This window comes from Meriones unguiculatus, chromosome 6, assembly GCF_030254825.1.
Source record: "Meriones unguiculatus strain TT.TT164.6M chromosome 6, Bangor_MerUng_6.1, whole genome shotgun sequence".
Taxonomy (NCBI): Eukaryota; Metazoa; Chordata; class Mammalia; order Rodentia; family Muridae; genus Meriones; species Meriones unguiculatus.
Window position 1 is genome coordinate 113164605 of NC_083354.1, and position 26834 is coordinate 113191438.

Sequence of the window (26834 nt, forward strand, 5' to 3'; positions counted from 1 at the left end):
GTCACTGCACCTGGTGCTTTTTCTTAACAGCTGAATAATATTCCATTGCGTAAATGTAACACTGTTTTCTTTACCCACGCATCTCTTGGCAGACATCTAGGCTATTTCTAATTTCTAGCTATTATGAATAGAGCAGCAATGGAGATGATGAATGAACAGTGTCTCTGGTAGGATGAAGCATCCATTGGTTATATTCCCAAAAATGGTATAGCTGGATCTTGAGGTATATTGATTCCCAGCTTCCTAAGTAACTGCCACAGTGATTTCCATAGTGGTTGTACAAATTTACACTCCCACAAGTAAGTGGGTGAGTATTCCACTTACCCCACATCCTCACCAGCATGAATTTTCATTTTTATTGGCCATTTTGACTGGAGTAAGATGCAAAGTAGTTTTAATTTGTTTTATAATATTTATTTATTTATTTATTTATTTATTTATTTATTACAATTTATTCACTTTGTAGCCCCCCCCACACTGTAATCCCCTCTCTTGTCTCCTCCTAGTCTCACTCTCTCTCCCTCTTTAACCCTCAGTGCCCTTTCCTTAGTCCCCTGTTAGGCAAGTGCCTCCTCCCCTTCCCTTTGACCCTACCCAGTCTCATCAGGAGTGGCTGCATCATCTTCCTCTGTGGCCTAGTAAGACTGTGGGGAGGTGATCAAAGAGCCAGCCACTGAGTTCATGTCAGAGGCAGTCGCTGTTCCCATTACTAGGGAACCCACTTGGAGACTGAACTGCCTCTGATGGCTAATATTGAACTTTTTTTTTAGTGTTTCTCAGCCATCTTTTGAGTATTCTGTTTAGTTTTGTACCCCATATTTTAATTAGATTTTTTAATGTTCATGTTTTAAAATTCTAAATATATTCTAGACACTAATAATTCTCTGTCAGATAGATAATTGGCAAAAATATTTTTTCTACTTCTTCTTTCACTTGGATCCTAGTATCTTTTGCTGTACAAAAGCCCAGTCTTAATACCTATATTTTCAGTCTTAATACCTATATTTTCAGGGTTCTATTCAGAAAGTTTTCCCAATGCCAGTGAGTTCAGGCATATTACCTATTTTTTCTTTGTCCAAATCAGGATATCAGGTCTTATGTGGATGTCTTTAACCACACATTTTTTTTAATGTAAGCATTATTATTTTATGAGGGAAGAGACTTTCCATATTCCTAACATCTAGTACAGTTATTGGTTTGTAATTGCTCAAGAAATAAGTATTGATTGGGGGAAAGGCCTAGATAATTTCTAATTTTCTATACTGTGGTTTATGATAATAAGGATATTAATATGAGAACATTTTTGTATATTGCTAAACCATATCTCAGATTTATACAATTATGTGCAGACAGTAGTTTCACAATCTGCTCAGTATTATTTAGGTATAAGTTGATAGAGAATTCATTGTCTTGGATTAATCATAATCTTAATAAAGATAAATCTTTTCCCATTAACTTAAAAACCATGTATATTTTTCTTCTTAAGCTATATCAAACATTTTCAACGTGAAGTATGCTTTTTCTGTCTCAGAATATATACTTGATTGCTTCCGTGCAATACTTTGTAATTGATAAATTACAAAGTTCTTGTAATTTATTACAAAGTTCTTGATACTTGCGTATCTCTGAAGCAGCATCTTCAAGTGTTGCAGAAAGAATTGAGGAACTGCAGTTTGTGTGCTGTGTACAGATTTTAAAATTTTGCCTTTAAACTTCATGAACCATGGAAGAAAAGTTTCAAGTAATTCTTTTTTCCTTAAGTTTCTTGAACCTATTTTTAAAAAATACCGTTTCTATAATGCATTGGTAAAATAACATTTTCATCTTTTAATTTTTTTGTACATATTGCTCTGCTTCTCAGTTAACTATATGAAAAGCAACATAATTTTATGTCAGTTATGTAGATTTCTGTTGTTTGTTGTCCATACTAAGCAAGTGCTCTACCATTGAGCAACTTTACCAAGTTCTTTACTTTTTAGACCAAAGTATCTCAGATTGGCCTTGAACTCACAGTCCCGACTCTACCTCTGAAGTCCTCAGATTACAGATGTGGACCAGGGCCTGCTGAGTTTAAAATTCAAATAAATACTCCCTTCCAAAGTTTGTGATGAACAGTTTATTCAATATTTTAAATACTGTCCAACGAGGAATCAAATATTGCTTCCTTAATGTAAATACTTAACAGTAAAAGACAGGCTGAGTGATGTTTGGAGAGCAAGCTTTGAAAAAAGTAGGGTAACTTGTTGCAACTAGGAAAATGATTCAGGGATTGTATTGGAGCTAAAGAATCTGGATTATTGCAAAGGTCAGTGCTTGGAAAGAGAAATTAATTTTAAATTAATGATAAGACTTTATATGAATGTTGACTATTCCTGTGTTTTTTATTGTGAATAATTTTATAGATACATTCTTAAAATACATCTAAGGTCATTACCAAATATATGATCATTTCCATTTATTATATTATTAAACATAATTTTCTTTTCTCTTTAAGAAAGCTTTCTTGCTTACAATGCCAAGAACCTCAATTATCACTTAATATAGCATGTTATTTTAAATTTTTAATTTTTCTAGTTGGCTTGGACACCTTTTCTGGCTGCTTTCAGTGTGGGTCTACAAGACTGTGATGATACTGAAGTAGCCTCTCTTTGCCTAGAAGGGATAAGATGTGCAATCAGAATTGCATGCATTTTCAGCATTCAGGTAACAAAGAATTTTACCTTTATAGCCAGTTTTGAAAACATATGCCATCAGTATAGTTCAACTCATACTATTTTTCTCTGACTTTCTTAAAAAACAGCTTCAAATTTGTGATAAAATTTAAAATTTAAACTGCTCTGATAGTACAGTTCTGTATGATATTTCTAAATATTGTATTTTAGATGCCTTTTAACTTAAACCTAGTTACCAGAACTGGTTATCTTTAAAAGAACTAAGTATTTAACATACTTTTCATGAAGACAGTCCTTTCTAGGGGCTTATGGACTTTAAGAATGACTCTTAGATAGACTCTTTTTTTTTCTTAGCTCATTTCATATTTCATTGTGAATGTTATAACTTAGTACATTACAAAATACAGCCTAGCTGAAGAAGAAAAAAATGAACAAATTTATAGATCAGATTTTTGCTAATATAATTGAAAGAAAATTTTCAGTTTATTTTCACTGTATGAATTTATTTGTTGACTACTGATAATCTCATTGAACTGTATCTAGGTTTAACTCTCTCTCTCTTTTTTTGTAGCTGGAAAGAGATGCTTATGTCCAAGCACTAGCCAGATTTACCTTACTTACAGTGAGTTCTGGTATTACTGAAATGAAACAGAAGAATATCGACACAATAAAAACACTCATCACAGTGGCTCACACTGATGGAAATTATTTAGGAAATTCATGGCATGAGGTAGAAACACTTATACCTTTGCAATTCAGTTTATAAAATGAATGGATGCTAAATCTTCTACCACTAATATGCTTAATTATGAAAAATACATTTTAAATAAACAGCTTTGGTGGTGATTAATAATTTAATCTGTTTTAAATCCTAACTGCATATATTTTAACATACATATTTTTAAAATCTCAATTTTTTTCTTTTTGTATTGTAGATACTGAAGTGCATCAGTCAGTTGGAGCTGGCACAACTTATAGGAACTGGAGTGAAGCCTCGGTATATCTCTGGGACAGTGCGAGGCAGGGAAGGGTCTCTCCCCGGGACCAAAGAGCAGGCTCCTGATGAATTTGTTGGTCTGGGACTAGGTGAGAGGTTTTAAGTTCCTTTAAGAAAGTATAAAAAAAAATCAATCTCCACATTATGCTATTTTAATTTTGACAATGAAATATAATTGGAGAAGTTGCCCTTTGCCTAATGTAATAGAGAAAAACAAGATGACTAGCAATTTTTTTTTTTTTTTTTTTTTTGCTTGGTCTGGATTACAGTATTAAATGCTACTTAGTTTCTTTGTGACTACGTAAAGGATACACTCAACTTAATTGTTTCTAAGACTAAGCAAGTAATGTGTAGGTTGGTATAAGATAAGAGATAATTGGAGCAACTGGTGAAATCATTCACATTCAAACTTTTTAAAGCCACTGTGTAGGCCCACCCAAACTCTTTATCTTCCTGCCTTCATCTCCCAAATTCTGGGATTATAAGCATGCACCACTATGCTAGTCTTCTAAGCCATTTGCTTGTTTGTTTGAGATAAGCTCTTGCTATATAGCCTTGGCTATCTGGAGCTCCCTATGTAGAGCAGATTGACCTTGAACTCACAGAAATCCTTCTGCATCTCCTCCTGAGCTGGGATTAAAACTGCAGTGGGATTTAAGGCATATTAAAGGATGGAACCTCTTCCCCAAGCTTTCAGAAAAGCTTGAAGGGACCAGTAGTACAAATGAAAATAGTAGCAAAAGTAGATGCCAAAAAAAAAAATCATATATATTTTCAGTCATGAATAGAAAGAATCCCGCCAAGGAAGAAGCTTAAACTTTGACCTTGACATCTGTACTTGTGGGCTTGAGTTCTGTAATTTTTTTCATTCTTATGTGCCAGCTACTGTAGTTCTAGATTCAGTTCCCACCATTGCAAACTAAAGACACCATCTAAATGGAGGATTGTTAGGACTAAATAAGAATATATATATTATATATATGTGATTGGACTTAGCACAGTGCCTGTTGCATCAGAGATTAGGGAACAGTAACTGACCATCCTCCCCACACCTCACATCCATCTAGCCAGAGCATGACTTCAGGAGCAGTAAGGAATACGCCAGAGATCCAGCAGTATTTATTTTTTAGGCTCTACAATATAACATTACATTGTGAACATTTCTTGTCTTTATCCTTTAGTAATTTCTGTTGTTGTTAGCCATCCTAAGGAAATCTAAAATGGTTTCAAATCTAAAAATGTGTCCACAGGGAAAGATAAAGGACTATGACCATGTTTTAACTTCAGGGAGGATTGAATAAAATTAGTTATAGGTCACAAGACACTTTTCTTAAAGCATTCTTATAAGCACTCAGAATTCTCCTCACACCACTCCATTCTTAGACTCTGTTTTGACAGCCTTCCTTTGCTATCTAGGAGATTTGATTCCAAGGCCGGTGGAGATACCCAAATTCTGGATACTCAAATTCTTCGCATAAAGAATGTATCCTGCTATGCATTTTCAGTCATCTCTAAACAGCTTATAATACCAAATAGAAAATAAATTCTATATAAATAGTTGTACAACATGAGTAGAAATAAAAAACTTTTGGGGGAGGCAGAGGCATGCAGATCTCTGTGAGTTTGAGGCCAGCCTGGTCTACAAATCAAGTCCAGGACAGCCAGGAAAAAAACCCTGTCTCAAAAAAAAAAGGAAAAAAATTGTATAGTGTAGTACTGGTACAGTTTTTCTCCCAAAATATTTATTTTTTAATTTTTATTTTTCTTTATTTTTTTATTTTCTGTGCATTGGTGTTTTGCCTGCATGTATGTCTTTATGAGGGTGTTGGATCCCCTGGAACTGGAGGTACAGATAGTTGTGAGCTGCCATGTGGGTGCTGGGAATTAAACCCAGTTTCTCTGGAAGAGCAGCCAGTGCTCTTAAGTATTGAGCTATCTCCATCCCCCTCAACTTACTTGTTTGTTTGCTTGCTTGCTTGTTGTTTTTTGTTTGTTTGTTTGGTTGGTTGGTTGGTTGTTTGGTTGGGTTTTGTTGGTTGGTTTGTTTTTGTTTAGACAGAGTTTCTCTGTGTAGTCCTGGCTTTTGGAACTTACTCTGTGGATCAGGTTGGCCTCAAACTCACCTACCTGTGCCTCCCAAGTGCTGCGATTAAAGGCCTGTGCCAATAGCACCTGAGGTTTTTTGTTTTTTGTTTTTTATTACAATATAATTAAATCATTTCCCCTTTACTTTCTTCCCTTTAATCCCGCTGCAGAAAGTCCCTCAAGTATTTTTGATAGATATGAAATTCATACGTAGAGGTCAAACTGTATGTAACAGAAGTCTGTAGCTTTATGTTTTAGAAATAGAAACTTTAAAATCATCAAGAACATCAAGCCAAGGGAGGGATGTCATGATGATTTAGCCTTGCTTGCTGCCCAGTCTCATGATCTCAGTTGGGTTATCTCCAGCACTGCAAAACTAACAAGCAACCCAGCTCAAAAATAAAAAACATTTAGCTTGCCATGTAGATACATACCATAATCCCAGCTTTTGAGAGACCAAGGTAGAAAGATGACAGCTTTAAGTAGCCTAGGCAACACAATGAAACTGTCCACCTGCTTCCAAAAAAGAGTCAAAGTATATCATTTTGAAATTTGTGTTATAGGCCTTTTGCTGTATATTAATACTTGAAAATTTAGTGACTGGTGTTCTGAGAATACATACAGCATGTATATGTATCTTAACATATATGAGTAATTTGGTAAAATAGAAGTTGTCTGTTGCTACTCTACTATCGTACATCTCTGTGAAAGATGTTCCATGTTTGTAAAATAGGTTCTTTGAATTCCTAGACATTTTATACATTCTTTGATTCCTTTAATTATGTTTTATAAATGACTATGTCACATTAAATATAAAAAGCTTAAGACCTCTTTACAACATATATTTCAGTTGATACACAACTCAAGTTATGTGATGATTGACATTATTTTCTCTGATAATGTTTTCTTCATGCAGTTTCTACTTGCTATATATGTTAAATGTTCTTTGGCTGTTTTTGTGTACTAACTGTGTTACTCTTGTCAGTTACTCACACTTTCATCCTTGACTTCTTTTTTTTTAGTTACATTTCATTAACTCTGTATCTCAGCTGTATCACGCTCCCTCATTCCCTTTCAATCCTTCCCTCCCTCATCTCCTCCCTACCCATTTCCAAGTCCACTGATTGAGGAGGACCTCCTCCCCTTTCATCTGACCCTGTTTTATCAGGTATCTTCAGGACTGGCTGCAAAGTCCTCCTCTGTGGCCTAGCAGGACTGCTCCTCCTTTTGGGGGTGGGGAGGTCAAAGAGCCTGCCATTGAGTTCATGTCAGAAATAGTCCCTGTTCCCCTTACTATGGGAAACCAATTGGTTACTGAGCTACCACAGGCTACATCCAAGCAGAGGTTCTAGGTTATATCCTTACATGGTCCTTGGTGGAGTATCAGTCACAGAAAAGACCCCTGTGACAGATAAATTTGGTCCTTCTGGAGCTCCTATCCTTTCCACGTCATACTAACTCCCCTTTCTTTAATACGATTCCCTGCACTCTGCCGAAGGTTTGGTTATAAGTCTTAGTCTCTGCTTTGATACACTGCTAGGTAGAGTCTTTCAGGTTCCCTCTGTGGTAGGCTCCTGTCCTGTTACTTGTTTTCTCCTATGTCCAATGCCCATCCTATTTGTCTTTCTAAGTGAGGATTGACCATCTAACCCCGGATCCTCTTTCTTGTTTATCTTCTTTAGGTGTATAGATTTCATTATGTTTATCATATCTTACAGGTCTATATAAGTGAGTATATACCATGTGTGTCTTTCTCCTTCTGGGATACCTCACTCAGAATGATCTTTTCTAGATCCCACCATTTGCCTGCAAATTTCATGATTTCCTCATTTTTGATTACTGAGTAGTATTCCATTGTGTAAAAGTACCACAGTTTCTGTATCCATTCCTCCGTTGATGGACATCTGGGTTGTTTCCGGGTTCTGGCTATTACGAATAAAGCTGCTACAAACATGGTTGAGCAAATGTCCTTGTTGTGTACTTGAGCAATTTTTGGGTATATGCCTCATCCTTGACTTCTTATGTTACAGAAACACTCAGTTTATCTCCCATATATATGTCTTCCTATTTCAATATGTTGCCTAGTTATTTCTTGGCTTATTTGTGGAAAGATATGGAACATGTCAGTCTTATTAAAAGGACAAGTGATTCTGTTTCTAAATTACTGCATTGCCGGGTGTGCTGGTACATCCTTGTTATCCTAGCACTTGGGAAACCCATGTGTGTTACACAGTGAGACTCTTTATAAGAAAAAGACAGACAAGAAAAAGGTACTACATTAGATATGACAGTCATTCTAAAGATGCAACCCACTTGGTAGAGTGCTTGCCTGTCATTTATAAGGTCCTGGGTTTGATTCCCCACCACCAAATCAGAAAGGTGTGACAACCAGAACATGTCTAGTTTCTAGTTTCTTTAGACCTTGTTTGGAGGTTTTGGTGGAGTTGCAAGCAATTCATTTTTTTTCATCTTTTTTTTAATCATTTTTAAATTTATTACAATTTATTCACTTTGTATCCCAGCTGTAGCCCCCTCACTTGTCCTCTCCCTCCTTCTCCCATGCCCAGTCCACTGATAGGGGAGGTGGTCCTCCCCTTCCATCTGACCCTAGTCTATCAGGCTTTATCAGGACTGGCTGCATTGTCTTCCTCTGTGGCCTGGTAAGGCTATCCCTCCGAGGGATAGGGGGAGGTGATCAAAGAGCCAGCCACTGAGTTCATGTCCGAGACAGTCCCTGTTCTTCTTACTAGGGAGCCTATTTGGAGACTGAGCTGCCATGGGCTACATCTGTGCAGGGGTTCTAGGTTATCTCCATGCGTGGTCCTTGGTTGGAGTATCAGTCTCAGAAAAGACTCCTGGGCCCAGATATTTTGGTTCTCTTGCTCTCCTTGTGGAGCTCCTGTCCCCTCCACATCTTTCTATCTCCCCCTTCTTTCATAAGATTTTCTGCACTCTGCCCAAAGTTTGGCTACGAGTCTCAGCATCATTTCGATACCCTGCTGGGTAGAGTCTTTCAGTGGCCCTCTGTGGTAGGTTCCTGTCCTGTTCCCTGTTTTCTCCCTCTTCCAATGTCTATCCTGTTTGCCTTTTGAATGAGGATTGAGCATCTTACCCAGGGTCCTCCTTCTTTCTTAGCTTCTGTAAGTGTACAGATTTTAGTATGATTATCCTATATTATATGTCTAATATCCAATTACAATTGAGTGTATACCATGTGTGTTTTTCTGCTTCTGGGATACCTCACTCAGGATGATCTTTTCTATTTCCCACTATTTGCCTGCAAATTTCATGATTTTCTTGTTTTTAATTGCTGACTAGTATTCCATTGCGTAAATGAACCACAGTTTCTGTATCCATTCCTCAATTGAGGGACATCTGAGTTGTTTCCAGATTCTGGCTCTTTGAATAAAGATGCTATGAACATGGTTAAGCAAATGTCGTTGTTGTGTATGAACATATTATGGATATATGCCCAGGAGTGGTAAAGCTGGATCTTGAGCTGGCAGCATGCTTAATTGTCTGAAAAAGTGCCACATTGATTTCCATAATGGTTGTAGAAGTTTACATTTCCACCAGCAATGGAGGAGAGTACCCCTTCCTCCACATCTCCTCCAGCATGTATTGTCACTTGAGTTTTTGATCTTAGCCATTCTGATGGATATAAGGTGAAATCTCAGGGTTGTTTTGATTTGCATCTCCCTGATGACTAAGGATGTTGATCATTTCTTTTAAGTGTTTCTCTGCCATTCGATATTCCTCTACTGAGAATTCTCCGTTTAGCTCTGTACTCCATTTTTTTAATTGGATTACTTAGTTTGTTGGTGTTTAACTTCTTCAGTTCTTTATGTATGTATTCTGGATATTAGCCTTCTGTCAGATGTAGGGTAGTTGAAGATATTTTCCCAGTCTGTAGCCTGTCGTTTTGTTCTGATCAATGTCCTTTGCTTTACAGAAGCTTTTCAGTTTCATAAGGTTCCATTTATTGATTGTTACTCTTAGAGCCTGTGCTGTTGGTGTTCTGTTCAGGAAATTGTCTCCTGTGCAAATGAGGTCAAGGCTCTTCCCCACTTTTTCTTCTAACAGATATAGTGTGTCTGGTTTTATGTTGAGGTCTTTGATCCACTCGGACGTTAGTTTTGTGCAGGGTGATAAGTATGGATCTATTTGCATTTTTCTACATGTAGATAATCCAGTTAGACCAGCACCATTTGTTAAAGATCATATCTTTTTTCTATTGTATGGTTTTGGCATTTTTGTCAAAAATTAGGTGTTCATAAGTGTGTGGGTTTATTTCTGGGTCCTCTGTTCGGTTCCATTGATCCACCATTCTGTTTCTATGCCAGAACCATGCAGTTTTTATTACTGTTGCTCTGTAGTATAGCTTGAGATCAGGGATGGAGATCCCTCCAGAAGATCTTTTATTATAAAGGATTGTTTTAGTGATTCTGGGTTTCTTGTTATTCTATATGAAGTTGAGAATTTTTCTTTCAAAGTCTGTAAAGAATTGTGTTGGTAACTTGATGGGAATTGCATTGAATCTGTAGATTGCTTTTGGTAAGATGGCCTGTTTTACTATGTTAATCCTGCCAAGCCATGAGCGTGGGAGATCTTTCCATCTTCTGATATCTTCTTCTATTTCTTTCTTCAGTATTCATATATTCTTAACCAAAAACCAGTCTTTCATGGGGCTGGAGAGACGTCTCAGAGGTTAAGAGCACTGGCTGCTCTTCCAGAGGTTCTAAGTTCAATTCCCAGCAACCCCATGGTGGCTCACAGCCATCCATAGTGATATCTGGCCCCTCCTCTAGTGTGCAGGTGTATGTGCAGTCAGAACATTCATACATAAAGTCAAGAAATCTTTCTTTAAAAAGTTTTCCTCTGGGGGAGAAATTGCCCTCTTGATCTGAGCACGTGGCTTTTGGGAGAGGGTATATTTGGAGATGTAAGGAAGGAAGGGAACATCCAGGATCCAGCCATATCAGCCTAATAAACCAACGCTGATGGTCAGTGGGGTGACAGATGTTACTGCTGATCACCTTATATCCTCTAGTGTCAGTACAGTCTATCTCCTCCTCTTCTCTCCCTTCTTTGTGCCTCCTGACCAGTTTGTCATTATGACCACATAGAGTAGCTTAAGATATGACATAGGTTTACATGCTCCCCTTAGTGTAAATAACTAGTCCGTCTTTCTGATTGCTTCTCCTTTAGCTTCTTTTTTATGCCTTCAGTGTAGCACAATTTAATATTTCATCATATATGAAGAGTTACCATGGACCAACAGCCCTATTCTCTTATCAACATTAGTCTTAGTTAACAAACAAACACATATACATAAATATATACACACACACATATATATATATGTCATGTCTTTGTATACTGCTGAGTTCTTAGACTGTAATTTTAATTCAGTGACTTAAGTGATATCTGCTGTGTTTTCATTCAGAAGAGAATTTAGTATTTGGTCAGTAGGATCAACAAATAATTTTTAAGTACCCATTTAGGGTTTAATATTGATTAGGGTAGAAACATGAAAAATGTATATGACTTAGTTCTTAACTTTTAGACTTTTGTGCTGTATGAATAATTCTACTCTGCCTAGTATTTTGCTGTGTGAGGTAAATGAGAACAATTGAGTGAAATCCTTAATTGGACACTCACATTGGGTATGATGATTGACACAACATGAATAAAGACACTCATTGATTAAAATGTTAAAGGGTACTTACGTGTCAGGCTGAAGAATTTCTACCCTAAAATAATAAGTAAAAGGAAGTTGAAAGTTTGGAAGTATTGGTCTTGTGAAAGGGTGAAGTGAAGAAGATATTATAGAGAGAAATAAATCTGGGAACTTTGAGCAGCTGAGGACTGAGACTGTGAGAGCCTAAACTATATAGGAATGGAAATGTGTAGATAATTTGAAAAACAGAACAAAGATCTCAATGTAAAATGAAAACTAAGCTGCATGCCTTCTTACTCCAAGAAGAAAGAACTGGGGCACTGCCACAGCCAGTTCAAGCCAAACTAAACTCCAGCAGTATGAATAACTCCATGTCCATTGCTTAGGATTCACTCAAGATCTGGGTTCCAAAGAGCTTGAAAGTCTCTTCAGTTCACAGCATGTGTAGCTTGTCACAGGCTCAGGCTGGCTGCCCTGCACAGCTGCTGCTGTCCCTGGCAGCTATCCCATGGTATTGGCATGTCCAAAACTACTAGGGTCTCTGCTGCAAGGGGTCTGCACACACCTCGTTTCAGGTCTCTACCCTGCCACATAGCCTTAGCCTCTCCCCATGACACCTTCAGTCCTGGGCTTCTGCTTCAGCTGAGGCTGCGCTATCACCAGTGGCCTCCCTGACAGCTCAGCGCCAAGCTCAGCTGCTCCTCAAGACCCCTTCATGCCTTTACAACTGTGCCTCCTGGGAGACTCTTACATATTACCAAGTTCAACTGCCAGCAATAAGATGCAGCTTTAGCTCCTGGAACACAGCACTTCTGTGTGCTGACCTTGAGGAAACTCTTTCTAGAAAATTGTAGGTTAATGATGCTGGTTTCTTTCTAATCATCACTAATTTCTTAGCTGTCTGGTGTCGATAGTCCCCATCTTTACCTCCAGACAACACAGATTCTTAACACAGTATCACACACACTGCCCAGGAGAGACTGAAAAGGACCCAAACTCTCCTGTGAAACATCACAAGCCAGGGCTCTATCATCTGTACTGTTTTTAATCATTATTCTTATTCTTAGTTTCCACAACAGCTTGCTAAAGCTTTGAATACTCGGTGGCTTTTCTAGCCCATGTTCCTTCCACAATCCTCTTGCCCCCACCCCTTACCCCAACAGCATGTTCGAGTTTGTTAAAGTAACACTCCACTTATGCTAACAGTTTCTGTCTGAGTTAGGACTTCTATTGCTGTTATAAAGTACCATGACCAAAAACAACTTGAGGAGGAAAGGGTTTATTCATATTACACTGTCAGGGGAGTCAGGGCAGGAATTCAGGGAACCTGAAGACCTGAACATCATGATAACAGAAACCATGGAGGACATCTGCTTATGGGCCAGAGGTTGTTCAAGCCTGCTTTCTTACAGAACCCAGCACCACCAAGCCAGAGGTGGTACTGTCCACAGTGAACTTGGCCCTCTTGCATCAGTCATCAGTCAAGAAAATGTACCACTGGCCATCTGGTCTAGGCATTTTCTCAGTTGAGCTTCCCTCTTCTCAAAGGATTCTAGTTGTGTCAAGCTGACATAAAACTAGCTAGCACGCAGTCCAAAGATAGCCCTTAAGTACAGCTTAAAATCTAGGAATATTGTTTCACTGTCTTAACATGGAACAGTTTTGGAAGGAAAGGAAAATGATAAGAAAATGTTAGTGTATACAAAGAATTTTCAATAAACCCTTTTAAATACGTTGGAGATTAAATGACAGAAAATCTAATGTGACCAACCAGAATCATCCACAAAAGAACATTTCTTAAGGATTAAGGAAGATTTTGTCCAGTACCACTAATTTTGTGAACTAAATTCTTAGTGCCCTTAATTTGTGTGATCCTTGCAAATATGTCTTGGTTATTTTGTAGTCTATCTCACTGAGCACAAGTATGTATCCTTGATCTGTAACTGTCATTGCTGTTGCCCAGTGCATCGTTTCTTTGTTAGGAAAATAACTGACTTTAGAAAGTGTTTTAGAGTTCCTAACTGCACTCATTCCTTGAATTGTTTTCTAACTAAAAATGGTGTGTGCTCCCTCACGTGTGGCAGTTGGAGGAAATGTGGACTGGAAGCAGATAGCGAGTATTCAGGAGTCTATTGGAGAAACCAGCTCTCAGAGTGTCGTGGTTGCTGTAGATAGGTAAGTTGTTCACTTTCTCCCTTTTTACTTGGAGACTAGTTCAGCCCTATTTTGTTCCTTGTTTAAAATATTTTAAGTTTGCCAAAGTAACTTTTAGAAAGTAATGGAAGACTTTTGTGATATGATTTTGATGATGCAGTAACTTTAATTTTGGTTTCACATATGTAAAATACAGGAAAGATTTTAATTATATAAAAATGTGTTATAATTAGTGCTGAAAATATTAAGGAAATATTCTTGATTAAAAAAAAAAACCACAAATCTCTCTTCTAGAGAATTATTTCTTTTTTTTGACCCTTGGACATTAAGTTTAATTTATCTTTCTGAGTACATGGTTTAAAATAGCATTATAGATAAAGTGAATGGGTTTTACTGGAGATTCTCATATATTTCTTTGAATAGGTATTCAAAATATTTGTATTCTATATACTTCCAGGTAGATGTTCCCAAAATTGAAACCACGTTTTATAACACTGGCATTCAACTTTTTAAAAACTACTTAGATGTAAAGCTTTCAAAATGTATCAGTTTTTACTTGATGGTCGAGAGACTTAGGATAATTCATTATTTACTTCAGATAAAACTGGAGGCAGGGGGAAGTGTGCACCTGTGCTCATCCTCACAACTGGCTAGCTTTGTATTAGTGATTACAATGTCGGCTTTATTCTTTAATTCATAGAGAAATTTGGGGGATAGAACCAGCCTATGGTCTGACCAGAGTCCTTCTTCCTCTGTACAGCTACAGACGTGGGTAATAGCTGCCATTTTTTTCCCAAGCTCTAGCTTCCATTCAAATGATGTTCTTGTCTTCTAGAAAGTCATCTTTGTTGTCATTATGAGAATCTATTTAGATATTCCAAGAATCTTGAATAAATGCCTCCATAGGCTGCTGTCCCCACACACAGCTTAGCTTTAGTGGAACATGGCTACAAATAGAGTGGCCCCTCAGAGGCTACCATAGTGAGTAGAAATTTGAATGCCCTTATCCAGGTTGCATGTCCCCCTGTCTTCTACCATCAGCCTGACCAGGTCTGCGTAGCCTCTGGTGGCTGTAGTACTTCTCTGACCTTCTTGTCTCTGTTCTACATTTTTTTGCTGTTATCACAGTCTGCTGCACCCTTTCCTTGGGATTGCAGTCTCCATCTCCATTTTACTGTTCTACACCTTGCCACTTGCTTTTTTCAGTTAAATCCTCATTTCTTTGTCTTCTCTGTTGTTCTTTTCTATTTAATTTTTTTTTTCATTCTGGTATGTTTTGCTTGTGGTTTTGCCTTCTATGAGAACAGCTCTAGTTTGAGAGAAATCAGCTGATCACATATTTTCTTTGGTTGAGATGAGAGCTTTGTAGTTTTTCTGTATTTTATGTTCTAGGTTCAGTTTAACCACCAGGCTAAAAGGTATGCAGTTCTCTTGATTTTCTCCCATAATTGTTTTTTGCCAAGTTTTTAATTATTTACTTCATTTCACCCAAATGAACGATACATAAAGACTTAAGTGATACCTTATCAGGAGCTGTGATTTTACAGTTTTTAGCCTGCTTTTGTTTCTTTTTTTTTTAATTATTATTATTATTGGTTTTTTCTTTTTAATGTAATTTTTTATTACAATTTATTCACTTTGTATCCCAGCTGTAGCCCCCATCCTCATCCCCTCCCATTCCCACCTTTCCTTCCCCCTTTATCTCTTCCCATGCCCTTCCTCCAGTCCACTGATAGGGGAGGTCCTCCTCCCCTTCCATCTGACCCTAGTCTATCAGGTCTCATCAGGACTGGCTGCATTGTGTTCCTCTGTGGTTTGGTAAGGCTGCACCCCCTCAGGGGGACATGATCAAAGAGCAGGCCACTGAGTTCATGTCAGAGACAGTCCCTGTTCCCCTTACTAGGGAGCCTATTTGGAGACTGAGCTGCCATGGGCTACGTCTGTGCAGGGGTTCCAGGTTATCTCCACGCATGGTCCTTGGTTGTAGTATCAGTCTCAGAAAAGACTCCTGGGCCCAGATATTTTTTTTTTGGTTCTCTTATTCTCCTTGTGGAGCTCCTGTCCCCTCCAGGTCTTTCTATCTCCTCCTCAATTCTTGTTATTACACTGAAGTTTAAAATCAGGTGAATATGAGATATTCAGATTGTGTTAGTGAAGAAAACTAGAATATATTGAAAAAGTTTGTTGCAAATTTAATTCATGTAAATATGATGCAGTATAGAGAAATATTTCAGGAAACTTTGGAGTCAGCTTGCTACAGTTTGAACCATGGCTCTGGCATTTACTAGTTCTGTTACTATGAAGAAGCTGTATCTATCTTTGAGTTTCTCTGTTTAAAAACTGAATTATTAAAAGTATTGATTATTAAATGTGTTTGTATATATCATATATGTTGATGAATATATATCATATATATATCGTATATATATACAAATATAGTACCACTTTGTGATTAATAACTACTGCTCTTATTACAGTATCTTTAAGATTAATATTTGAGCTGTCCCTGTCTTTGAGGTTCCCCCTTTATCATGTCCATCTAGTTGTAGCATTTTAAGTTGAGGAGTATTATGCAACTTGTGAAGATGTAGTCTCCTCATACTCCTGCACTCCTGCTTACAGTCCAGCTCCTGGATGATAACACTGACATAGAGGAGACTCAGGCAGGACAGCTGCACAAAGCTGAGTCTCGTAGAGATCCTTAAACACTTGTATATGGTCAGGAAACTAGTTCGGCCAAATCTTGGTTAAGTGAGAGCCTTTGTGATTTTTTTTTTTTAAGTTCTAAATGAATCTTCCAAGCAAATGAACATTATTTTAAAAAATTAGATACCACTGTACTTTAAGAACTCACTTAGGGTCTGAGATAGAAATATCTCTCGCGGTGGTCGAGAACGTGCTTAAAGCTAATAGGTTATCAGCACACTTGAAAAGCCCTTCCTTTTCTGGAAAACCAGTTCATTGCTTTCACAGAGTAATATCTTCGTAATCTTAGAACACTGAAGGTGCAAATATGGAAGTTAGGTTACAGTGTGCATTAATGAGTACAAGATGTAAGTGGGAAGGAAAAACAATTCAGAAAACGCTTGTCAATTAACAGTTTTGTGAATAAATACTCGTTTGGCCATTTGGCCCTCTTAAAACACCTAAGAACTGTTACTACTCCAGTCCATGACTTTTAAGTTGGCATTACAGAAATAAGACTTCATAAGGTTTTTAATTATATGGTACTTTTTCCCCAGAATATTCACGGGATCCACAAGGCTAGATGGAAATGCTATTGGTAAGTATGAATATTTAGTTTATTTCTAAGCTGTCCTTTTGTCTAAAAAGTGGTAAAATTAAGATTAAAACGCAAATTTTTTTTTATAGTTGATTTTGTTCGTTGGCTCTGTGCTGTGTCTATGGATGAATTGCTTTCCACTACACACCCAAGAATGTTTAGTCTACAAAAAATAGTAGAAATATCATACTATAACATGGGAAGAATACGTCTTCAGTGGTCTCGGATTTGGGAAGTTATTGGAGATCATTTTAATAAGGTATTTTTAATAATTATAGTATTTGTTTTCATTTGTAATTTTATAATTAACTTTAGAAAACCTTCCACAAATCATGCTACAAACTTTTTTTTGCCAGCATTTTGGATAAGCTGAGGCAGACTACCCATGAGTTGAAGGCTAGCTTGGGCTACATTCATAGCAAGATCCTGTCTCAATAAGAAAAAGAAGGGCTGGAGAGATGGCTCTTACAAAGGACTCACATCCAATTCCCAGTGTCCACACCTAGCGGCTTGCAACCACTTAGAGTTACAACTTTAGTTTGGGAGACTCGGATGTCCTCCACGCTATATCTCTTTGCACATCCATACACGTGTACAAATATACACACACAGAGACAACAGACATACACATTCACGTACATTTTTTTAAGGAAACAAAAACTTTGAGTTGAATTATTTTTAGAAATGATTGCTGAAACTAACAGTTTCTTTAAAATACTGTGTTTCAGTTTTTGCGTGCTTATGCCTGTGTGAAGAGCCTAAGATTTGCCTTCCTATGCTGCTCATTTCTTTGTACTTTTTCCTCAGGAAAAAAAAGAAGAATTATAGTTCTACCTCTAACGTTAGCATCTTGGCCTTGTTGCCATTACAGGTTGGTTGCAATCCTAATGAAGATGTAGCCATATTTGCAGTGGACTCCCTGAGGCAGCTGTCAATGAAGTTTTTAGAGAAAGGGGAGCTTGCAAACTTCAGATTCCAAAAGGATTTCCTACGGCCTTTTGAACATATAATGAAACGAAACAGGTAATGTGTTTAATGAGTTGAATAATATCAGTGATAACTTATGTTCTGTATCAGGGAGAAAAATAGAAAAAAGAAAAAGAAATGGGTTGAATTTTATGTGATGTATACTTAAGCTACTATATTATTATTTTAGGTCTCCGACAATTCGAGATATGGTTGTACGGTGTATAGCTCAGATGGTTAATTCTCAGGCTGCAAATATTCGTTCAGGATGGAAGAACATTTTCTCAGTATTCCATCTAGCTGCATCAGACCAAGATGAAAGCATAGTAGAGCTTGCATTTCAGACCACCGGGCACATTGTCAGTAAGTAGTCCTTAACTATTCAAGTGCAGAGAGAGAAGCTGAGTGTGTTGAGTTGATAATTCAGGCATAATACGATTACGACTGTAATGTGGCTTTAGGTTTACACATTTTGTTTTTAAAACCAGCGTGAAAAACCATAGTATTTGTTGTAATAGTAGTCTCAGCACAAAAACCAAAAAGATAAGAGATAGTTTATTCTGGAGCCATTTGGAATGACCATGGCCCGGGAATGCAGATTTGGTTACCCCAAAAATTCCATGTTTCAATATAGATGCAGTTTCATATGGTTCTTAGACTTTTACAGAACAAAGAAAGTCATAAATGATTGGTGGGTACATCAGAAAGGCAGATACATTGAGATGGAGGGGGGCGGTTCTGTTTTATAGTACCAAGATGCTATTGATGACATTTTTAGCTCTTGGATTCTGCTAAGTTAATACCTTAAAAGAAGTTATTAATTATCACAAGGTATTAGTTCAGATCTAGAGGAATGGTTGTTCCAGAAGCTAAAACTAGCTCAAGATAAAGCAATTCGATTTTGAACCTACAAACTCTCAATCTGTCTACAGTACTGAAACTCCATTCTGTCCTTGAGCCTCTCCAGACACAGAAACTTCTTCCAGGAGTTTGTTGTTCACAGCCAAGCACAGCTGCTTTTCAGGAATTTGTGTTTACAGTGGTGGTGGTGTGGTGTTCTTAACATTTGTATGGCATGCATGCACTTTAAAACAACTGTCCTTGTAGGCATTGCGAAAGACAGTATGCAGAGGATAGTTATAATGCACTCATTACGTTATTATGCAGTATATTCATAGTGTGAACAAAGATTTGTTAGATTTCATAGCCCTTGACAACCCATAGGAAGCATGTGCTACATTAGAGGATAGTATATTTTGGATATAATTAAAATAATTGAAAATTTGTAGTTATTTCTCTTTCTTCTTCTCTGTTTTAGCTCTTGTATTTGAAAAACATTTTCCAGCCACCATTGATTCTTTCCAGGATGCAGTGAAGTGTTTATCTGAATTCGCATGTAATGCAGCTTTTCCAGATACAAGTATGGAAGCAATTCGACTTATTCGCCATTGTGCAAAATATGTGTCTGATCGACCGCAGGTATACATCATTTAGTAAATAAAATTTGCTAAGTACTGAGTATAGTCTTAAATCTGTATTTGTTGGGAACTTAGGGTATAGAAAGCATTTATTTTGAACCCAAAACTAATCTCAACGTGATTCTGAGTTGAAACAACCATTGACTATACTAGCCGTTACTGTAGGTATCAGGTGTTCTGTGTGTGTTTATTAGCTTAATATGGGGCAGATAGTATTACATTTTTATATAGATAAAGAAACAGGTACAGACAAGTTTAAAAATGTGCCCATAGTTGCAAGGCAAGTAAAGGAGAAAGAAGCTTTGAAGCCTGGCCTTGCCGCCTTATTGCCTGTGTTTGCAGCACTGAAATTAATTGGCTATGGATGAGTGTACACTTAAGCACTGAAATTAAAGGCTTCATTGACAGTCTGGCTGCTGATTTTAATGTGACTATCTGAGACTACTATGTGTAGATGTGGAGAAGGGGTGTGTGTACATGTGTGTAGTAGGTGTCTGGAGACCAGAAGCATCTGATTCTCTGGAGCTGGAGAGGACAGGCTGTTGAGGACCACCTCACAGGCATGCTGGGAACCAAACCCAGTTCCAGCAGGAGTAGGATATGTTCTTAACTGCTGTGTCATCTCTAGCTCTGAAAAGCCAACTTTAAAAAAGAGTGTAGTCCAAGGCTCTTTACAGTTGTATGTCTTCAGCTTTTGTAAATGATTGTGTATTGTTTCCCACTTTTGATTGTTAAAGCACTCAGTGTTTTTCCTGAGAAATATGAAATTGACCATGTGGATGTTTAGCTTTGCCTTTCTCATCCCACCTTTCCTCTTGAAGGCTTTCAAGGAGTACACAAGTGATGACATGAATGTGGCGCCTGAAGACCGGGTGTGGGTGAGAGGATGGTTCCCGATTCTCTTTGAGTTATCATGTATCATCAATAGATGCAAATTAGATGTAAGAACCAGGTAACAATCCGTATTGAAAATTTAATTTGAAGGATTTGTTTTTATTCTAATTAACTTTTTTGGTGGGTACACAAAAGTTTACAGACCACAGAATTGTTTTTTACCAAATATATTAAAATTAGATAGAGAGCATACAAGCAAGAGGGCAAGCTTGGCAGCCAGGTGGTGGTAGCATGATTTCGAGGCCAGCCTGGTCTACAGAGTGAGTCCAGAACCAGCCAAGGCTACACAGAGAAATCCTGTCTGGAAAAACTAAAGCAAAACAAAACAGAAAACTAAAAAGGCACATTTTAGTCTGTATTAAAAATATGATTACTAATACAAAGTGAATAACTTGTAATTAAAATTTTTAAATGATTACTAGATATGTTAGTGTAAAATAAAATATATTACTTTCCTTATCTGTCTTTTAGTCTATTTTTAATATTGTAAACATTTTTCACACATTTGTTTTTACTCAGGAATGGGAATTAATAACAAAATTTCTTCCTGGTAAATGGTAGAAGCATTTTTAAAAGTTAATTAGCTTTGTTTCTTTTTGTGATAGAAAATGTCATGTAACTCAGGCTGGGCTTTTGCTCCTGATCCTTCTGTCCTTCCCTCCCATGTGCTTATGTTTACAGGAGTAAGCCACACGTGGCTAAAAGGACTTTTAAATGAACAGTCTGTAATTTTAACAAGTTGCTAAGATGGTCCTCTGCCAGCAACCTGCCTTGTGAAAGTGTGAAGTAAAATGTTTGATAATGTTATCTGTAGTGCTGAGTTTCATGAGAAACCTCTGTGGTCTAAGCCCTTCTTTGAATTATCTCTTTCATCAGAATTTCTGTTATAACAAATACAGCTATAAAAGGGAAAAGTTCCTCAGGCTGAAATTCCCAGTTTGATTTTGATGGATACAGTTTTGACATAAGAAAGGAAGCAAGTCCTTTACTTCAGTCTCTACCATTATTCATAACATGCATTAGGTGTTTCAAGGTGGTGTGGACCTGCTAAGGGAGCATATCATGCTTATTTTATATACCCTTTTGAGAACCTACTACATGTCAGACGTGCTAGGCCTGGGAGCACAGCAACATGTGACTTAGGCTCTGTACCAGTCCTTAGGGAATTCTCAGAGACATTTTTGTTTTAACCGACCATTTTAACACTTCCAGAAATAAAAACTTCAGAACTAAAGGATGCTGATATATTACCAGACACGGTTACATATATGGAGAAGATAAAACTTTAATAATTTCATAAAAGCATTATGTTAAGAAATAATAAATCAGAAAGGCAACTTTTGAATTTCAGTTTTAATGCTCAAAAGCTTGTCAGATGATCTTTAGGTGGTTTATTTGGTTCATCACAAATTGACTGTTTGCCTGAGTTATTACACTGTTGAGAATACAGCAAGAAGTGAGCAACATGCAGATCTCTTCCCTCATGGAGACTAGGCCAGTGGATTGGTTAATAGATCTATTGTGTGGAGATGCTGTGTGAGCTGGGTCTATGCTGGTAGCTGGAAGTCCCCAGAACCCTTTGAAGATGATTTTTCCAAACACCATTTTTTTTTGTCATTCTTAAGATTTCTGTGAGCCCTTTCTTCCTCTCCCATAGATCTGCAAAATTAATATTCATTCAAATGATGATTTATTTCAGTCTATAATTCTGTCTTAGTCAATGTTCTATTGCTGTGAAGAGACACCATGGCCGACCACATCAACTCTTAAAAAGGAAAACATTTAACTGGGTCTGGCTCACACTTTCAGAGGTTTAGTCATTATCGTCATGTTGAGAAACATGACGACAGGCAGGCAGACAGACGTGGTGCTGGAGAGAGAACCGAGCAATCTGGGATCAGCATCAGAAAGACGCTGGGCCTTGCTGGAACATTGGAAACACTCAGTGACATAACCTTCTCCAACAAGGCCACCCTCCAGATCCTGTCAAGCAGTGTCAGTGACCAAGCATGAAAATATGTATGAAGTGTGGGGGGCCATTCCTCTTCAAACAACCACAAATTCCGTTTACAGATTTTAATAGCTGGAGTGGTGGGAGTGGGAAAGAATAAAAGAAACTAAAGGCCAGAGCTTTATAGTTTTTATTTTCTGAATTATGTGTTCTAAAGGAACCTGTTATTTTACACCTTAAATTACTTCCTATTTAATATTCATTAACAACCAGTGTTAACGCTTCTCTCTTTTCCTTTTTTTTTTTTTTTAGTAGCTTTGTAAACTTTTAAACCTCTCTTAGGAAGTTTCGCTTCTTTATATTACAGTTTCCTAACTGTGTTCTGTTATTTTAGGGGCTTAACAGTAATGTTTGAAATAATGAAAACATATGGCCACACTTATGAAAAACATTGGTGGCAGGACTTATTTAGAATTGTTTTCAGAATCTTTGACAACATGAAATTGCCAGAACAGCAGACAGAGGTAAGAAAATACCTTCAGCATAAAGTTATAACAGTCTTCAGGCTTTTACACCCTGTACATTTGAATGTTTGAAATTAAACACATTGAACATAAGAAATTCCTAGAATATGTTTCTTCAACACACGAGAAATAATAGCATTTTCTTTCATTAGCAAGGACACTATTTGGAAATAGGACTGAATTACTTAATTTTTATTTTCATTGCTTTTATTAAATTGTCCAGTGTTTCTTCTATATCTTGTTATAGTCATAGCTAAGAAACACCAGGAACTTTTTATTAGTATTAGATGCTGAATTCTTGTTTGTAAAGAATTCAAAGTAAAATTAGTTTTATTTCAGTGTATTTTACTATAAACCACTTACAGCATTGTAGTTCAGGCTCTGAGGCAAGAGAGCCTTATTTTTCCTCTCTGTCCTATATAAGCAATACTAAACGGAGACTTCTACAGTTATCTTTAATGTAATCTGAGGGAGGAGATTTGACAGGGTCTAGTGGTTGATGGACAGTCTGACCTTTATTTCATGGCTCCTTTTACCCCAGAAAGCTGAATGGATGACAACAACTTGCAACCATGCCCTTTATGCAATATGTGACGTACTCACCCAGTATTTAGAAGCTCTCAGTGATGTACTTTTGGATGATATTTTTGCCCAGCTCTACTGGTGTGTACAACAAGGTAGGTCTGCACTGGTTGTGTTAACATCAAGTATGACATGTCATCCTGGGGATATGTAAATGAATTCTCTCTTCTTTTCTAGACAATGAGCAGTTAGCGCGGTCTGGTACAAACTGCTTAGAAAATGTGGTTATTCTGAATGGTGAAAAGTTTACTCTAGAAATCTGGGATAAAACGTGTAACTGCACCCTGGATATCTTCAAAACCACACTTCCACACGCGTAAGACTTTATACGCAGGTCTACATTTACATTGTTATATTGACTGGGCCTAAAAGTGGGCAATGAGTAAACTGTGAAACTACATGGAGTAAGTTATTTGTAAACCACACCAATGTGATTATCCAAAATTTGGGTCATGATTAATGACTCTACTGGTTTTATAAGATTTTTTCTTTTATTACTATTATTATTATTTACAATTTGTTTACTTTGTATCCTGGATGTAGGCCCCTTCCTCATCTCCTCCAGGTCCCATCCTCCCTCTGTCTTCCTCCCCTATCCCTCTCCCCTAATCCACTGATAGGGGAGTCCTCCTCCCCTACGGTCTGACCCTAGCCTATCAGGTCTCATCAGGACTGCCTGGATCCTCTTCCTCTGTGGGCTGGCTTGGTCACCCCACCAGGGGGAGGTGATCAAGGAGCAGATAACTGAGTTCATGTCAGAGACTGTCTCTTCTCCCCTTACTAGGGAACCCACATGAGACTGAGCTGTATATGGGCTACAACTGAGCAGGGGGTCTAGGTCCTCTCCCTACATGGTCTTTGGTTGATGCATCAGTCTCTGCAGTCCCCCTCTGGGCCCAGCAATTTTTGGCCTTGTTGATCTCCTTGTGAGGCTCCTGTCATCTCCAGGTTCTTCTATATCTCCCTTTTTCCATAAGACTCCCTGCTCTCTGTCCATAGTTAGGCTGTGAGTCTCTGCATCTGCTTCCATCCCCTGCTGGGTGGAGTCTTTTAGAGGAGATCTGTGGTAGCTCCATCCTGTTCCCATTCTTCTGCTTCCCGGTATCTATCCTGTTTTCCCTTCTGAATAAGGATTAAGCATCCTCCCTAGGGTCCTCCTTGTTTAGCTTTTCTTTAGGTCTGTAAGTTTTAGTATGTTTATCCTATATTATACAGCTAATATCCACTTATAAGTGATTATATACCATGTGTTTCTTTCTGCTTCTGGGTTACCTCACTCAGAATGATCTTTTCTAGTTCCATCCATATTTTATTTATATATATCACACCTGGTGATAAATTTGAGTCAAAGAAGGAAAGCCTTTTTACCATGTACTTCAGTTTCAGCAGACTTATTACTCTCAAAGAAATTGTAAATATGACCCTGTTGTCATCTTCCTGTAAGGCATGAGTTATGAGTCGTTTTTGCGCAGTAAAGAAACCTGGATTGCTCATAGGATAGACTGGAAATCACACCCAGCACAGCCCTGGGGCTCCCTCTGATTTGTGTATAGCATTACTTGCTGTCTGCAATGTTTAAGTCTACAGATAAACTCTTCAGAGAAACATTAAGTGCATAGTTCTGGTACAAAACCATATGAAAATTGTCAGCCTTCCACATTTTTAACTCTACATCCTGTTTTGTAACATGAATTAAATCTAGTTCATGTTCTTGGAATACTCTTATAAATATTAAAATTATAAATAAGAAGGAAAACATGAAATACACAAGAAAATTGGTTTGTACTGAAAGATGCACAATGATTTCTTTGACCCACTTCCAATTACTCAAGACATTTTCACACTTACCTGGATCAGGGTGAGCAGCTGACAACTGAGACATGTCTGTCAAGTGTATCTGTGTCTGTGTCAGAGATAGTATGAATTCTTTACCTAGTAGCTCCAAACTTCCCACCCTTACCCCCACCCCATAAAAATTAACTGGCCACACGTTATTTTTAATTAAACCTGCATGTGTTTTAATTTGTTGAGTTATGTGCTCATTATAACCTTAAATGTCCTCTCATAAGCATCTCTGTTTAAAGGATCTCTCTCTAGCTCCTCTTCATTGAAGTGGAGCCATCTGGTGACAGCTGTCTGCCCTGACCCCAGAGCTTGTGCTTTGCAGAAGGAAAATTGGATCCTAGATCATACTTCTGCTGCAGGCACCTACTCAACAGTGGCCAATTTATTTCTCTATGGGGCCTTGCTCACTTATTTTTTTCCCTATTTTAAAGACAGAATTACAGAATTTTATGAATTTTGAGTTTTTGAAAGTTTTAATTCTATAAATTTTTTAAAGTGTCAGACTTTTAAAACAATCTTGCTTTTGAATGATATTTAAGGTATTAATATGTAGAAGAAATACATTTAAAATTTGTTGTGCTTCAGAAAGTTTATTATAAAACTATCCTTATTACTATGTTGAATACTGATGAACTATTTTCTGAAGTACATCTTTTAAAATTTTTACTGATTGGATTTCAGAAAGTTGCTTTTATCAGTAGTCGGAGTGAAGTTGTTTTTCTTTTTTCACTTTTTTATTCCCATTTAAAATATGTTGCATGTGCCATAACTCCTTCCTGTGGCCCCCATGACTGTTTATTCTTTGGTATCTTAAAGGCTTCTTACTTGGCGTCCTACTCCTGGAGAGGCTGCACCCCCATCTCCATCAGCTGTGAGTGAAAAGCAGTTGGTAAGTAAATGAAGCCTAAGCTGTTGGAAGTGACTTAACTATGGGCCTTACTCTCTGGGCCAGGTCCTCGCCTGTCCCCGTTGCTATGACAAAAGACCTGAGTCTAGGTTGCTTGCTTGGTTATTGCAGTTTACTCACTTTGTACCCTACCCATAGCCCCTCCCTGGTCTCCTCCCAGCCCACCCCACCCCCCTTCTTCTCCCCCTAAGCCCCTTCCGTAGTCCTCTGATAGAGGAGGACCTCCTCCTCCCCTTCTGTCTAACCCTAGCCTATCAGGACTGGCTGCATCATCTTCCTCTGTGGCCTGGTAAGGCTGTTCACCCTCAGGGGGAGGTGATCAAAGAGCCAGCCACTGAGTTCATATCAGAGAGAGCCCCAGCCCCCCTTAATAGCGAAACTGAACAGAGGGTTTAGGTCCTCTCCATGCATGGTCCTTGGTTGGAGTATCAGTCTCTGCAGGGCCCCCTGGGCCCAGGTTTTTGTTTTGTTTTGTTTTGTTTTTTTCCTCTGTTGGTCTCCTTGTGGAGTTCCTGTCCCCTCCAGATCTTTCTGTCTTCCTCTTCTTCCATAAGGTTTCCTGCACTCTGTCCAAAGTTTGGCTATGAGTCTTAGTATCTCCTTCAATACCCTGATGGGTAGAGTCTTTTGGAAATCAATCAATCTGTCACTTGCTCAGACAATTAGGAATAGTGCCACCTCAAGATCCAGCTATACCACTCCTGGGCATATATCCAAAAGATGCTCAACCATATAACAAGGACATTTGTTCAACTATGTTCATAGGAGCTTTATTCGTAATAGCCAAAATCTGGAAACACCTAGATGTCCCTCAAC

At 37.9% G+C, this 26834-nt stretch overlaps 1 protein-coding gene across 2 annotated transcripts in view; it reads left to right on the forward strand.

Annotated features, from left to right (window-relative positions):
• The window catches only part of Arfgef1 (ADP ribosylation factor guanine nucleotide exchange factor 1), a 97522-nt gene that overhangs the window by 57173 nt on the left and 13515 nt on the right, over positions 1–26834 (forward strand). For both annotated transcript variants that reach the window (XM_021644436.2, XM_021644437.2), the window contains 14 exons: positions 2575–2703; positions 3244–3402; positions 3608–3758; positions 13519–13609; positions 16831–16871; positions 16961–17130; positions 17743–17894; positions 18028–18200; positions 19156–19316; positions 20137–20267; positions 22555–22684; positions 23226–23361; positions 23444–23582; positions 25928–26000. In XM_021644436.2, the coding sequence (XP_021500111.1) occupies positions 2575–2703; positions 3244–3402; positions 3608–3758; positions 13519–13609; positions 16831–16871; positions 16961–17130; positions 17743–17894; positions 18028–18200; positions 19156–19316; positions 20137–20267; positions 22555–22684; positions 23226–23361; positions 23444–23582; positions 25928–26000 (1836 nt within the window). The remainder of the gene's footprint in view (positions 1–2574; positions 2704–3243; positions 3403–3607; positions 3759–13518; positions 13610–16830; positions 16872–16960; positions 17131–17742; positions 17895–18027; positions 18201–19155; positions 19317–20136; positions 20268–22554; positions 22685–23225; positions 23362–23443; positions 23583–25927; positions 26001–26834) is intronic.